The sequence below is a fragment of the Sinocyclocheilus anshuiensis genome, unplaced genomic scaffold, assembly GCF_001515605.1.
Source record: "Sinocyclocheilus anshuiensis isolate Anshui unplaced genomic scaffold, SAMN03320099.WGS_v1.1 scaffold519, whole genome shotgun sequence".
NCBI classification, from domain to species: domain Eukaryota; kingdom Metazoa; phylum Chordata; class Actinopteri; order Cypriniformes; family Cyprinidae; genus Sinocyclocheilus; species Sinocyclocheilus anshuiensis.
The window spans coordinates 381,732-383,415 of NW_015549637.1; the positions used below are offsets into that span (position 1 = coordinate 381,732).

At 45.0% G+C, this 1,684-nt stretch overlaps 1 protein-coding gene across 2 annotated transcripts in view; it reads right to left on the minus strand.

Moving 5' to 3' along the window:
• The window catches only part of LOC107659806 (zona pellucida sperm-binding protein 4-like), a 47,502-nt gene that overhangs the window by 8,703 nt on the left and 37,115 nt on the right, over window positions 1-1,684 (minus strand). Inside the window, exons 7-10 of one of the 2 annotated variants that reach the window (XM_016448833.1) lie at window positions 1,501-1,684; window positions 1,288-1,435; window positions 1,136-1,208; window positions 964-1,062 (exon numbers count right to left, since the gene is read on the minus strand). In XM_016448833.1, coding sequence (XP_016304319.1) covers window positions 986-1,062; window positions 1,136-1,208; window positions 1,288-1,435; window positions 1,501-1,684 — 482 coding nt within the window. In that variant the 3' untranslated portion in view covers window positions 964-985. Of the gene's footprint in view, window positions 1-963; window positions 1,063-1,135; window positions 1,209-1,287; window positions 1,436-1,500 lie in introns of those variants that run through there. The other variant, XM_016448834.1, reaches the window with a different exon arrangement.

Consider the following 1,684-nt stretch of genomic DNA (forward strand, 5'->3'; position numbering starts at 1 on the left):
CTTGCTACATTGTTAGAAGAATGGCATCTACGCTAATATTAGTCTGTTTCTCTCTTATTCCGAGGTCACCGTAGCCACCAGATCCAATACGTATCCAGACCAGATGGTGGATCAGCACCTAGAGGACCTCTACAGCCCTGAAAGTCAGCAGAGACCAGGACAACTAGATGAGCCCCAGATACAGATTCCCAGTAAATACCTAGTCTCAGATGGCCACCGGGACAACACCACAGGAGCCAGTTGAGTCCTCTGCACAATGTGACTTTGCTGCAGCCTGGAAATGAACTGCTGATTTCATCTGGCCAGAGGAGAACTGGCCCTCCCGACTGAGCCTGGTTTCTCCCAAGGTTTTTTCTCCATTCTGTCACCGATGGAGTTTTGGTTCCTTGCCACTGTCGCCTCTGGCTTGCTTAGTTGGGGACACTTTGTTTTCAGCAATATCGTTGACTTGATTACTCCGATACTACTTAAACTAAACTGAGCTGGATGACACTGAATTCAGTGACCTGCCTTGAACTGAAAATTAGTGTTTACTATTGTCACTATTTTCCTAATTAATGCTGTACAGTTGCTTTGACAACCTGCATTGTTAAAAGAGCTATATAAATAAAGGCGACTTCACACGTCACTCAAGTAAACTCAGTCTCACAGTACTCATGCATAGCGGTATGTTCTCAGCCCAGTCAAAAAAATCAAAAATAAAATCCTGTCATGCAGACAGACGTTAATCAAAACCCTCAATTTGGTACCTTGTGTTGTGCCCCAGGGTAGTAACTGGAGGTTGGATAAATGTAAAGTTATTAGTGGCTTGTGCAGAAACCTGGACTCAGAATGCATGACCTTACAAAAAGGTACTGGAAAGTTAGTTTAATAGTGTAGACCAAGCAACAAACTGGGTACATGCACGTAACTTCAGACTCTGCAAGGTCAATACAACAGACAAAGCCATCTTGCTGCTTCAAAAAGCTTATTAAAACAGCTAGATTTACATGATCAGTGTAACTTCTCCACTAGAAACCACAGTCTGCGCACTAGAGATGGTCTTAACATTAGTGTCCCTTCCTGTGAGAAAAAAAAAATAATTAGAAGTGAAGGCCAATTATAAAAGTCTCAGTTCATCTAGTCAAGAACTCACTCTTCCTGCCGCAGCTTTGCTCACAGGAGCCAGAAGATGGATGGCACACTGCTGTACTACAGTGGATGAAGATCTGACAGGGAGGAAAGAGAGGGTCAAATCATAGAATCTATAAGGAGTAAAATTAAAGGTTCAAGTAAGGGGGAGCATACGGTTTCCTGCAGAGGAGCCAGTGATGCTGGATCCACAAACGTGAACATCTTCACAATAAAGCGCTTGTAGTGGGTTGGGAACTGAAGACCAGATGATCCAGTCACTGGAACCAATGTGGTCAGGTAACGGTCATCCTGGTAAGGGCATCTGAAAGGGAAAAGGAGGTTAGAAAATCCCCAGACTAGCAGGATAAACATTGCCATTACACTCACCCATCAACCAGAAGGTCCCACTGGGGTAGACTGAGTGGACTGGGGGTTGAAGTTGCCCAGCAGCGTCCCAGCATCAGGACAATGTTGGGGTCCGTCCTCTCCATAATGCGCACCTCTACATACACAGGCTCACGCAGGACTTTTGTGATGGGATAATCAGCATCACTGTAGTAGGACGTGTAGG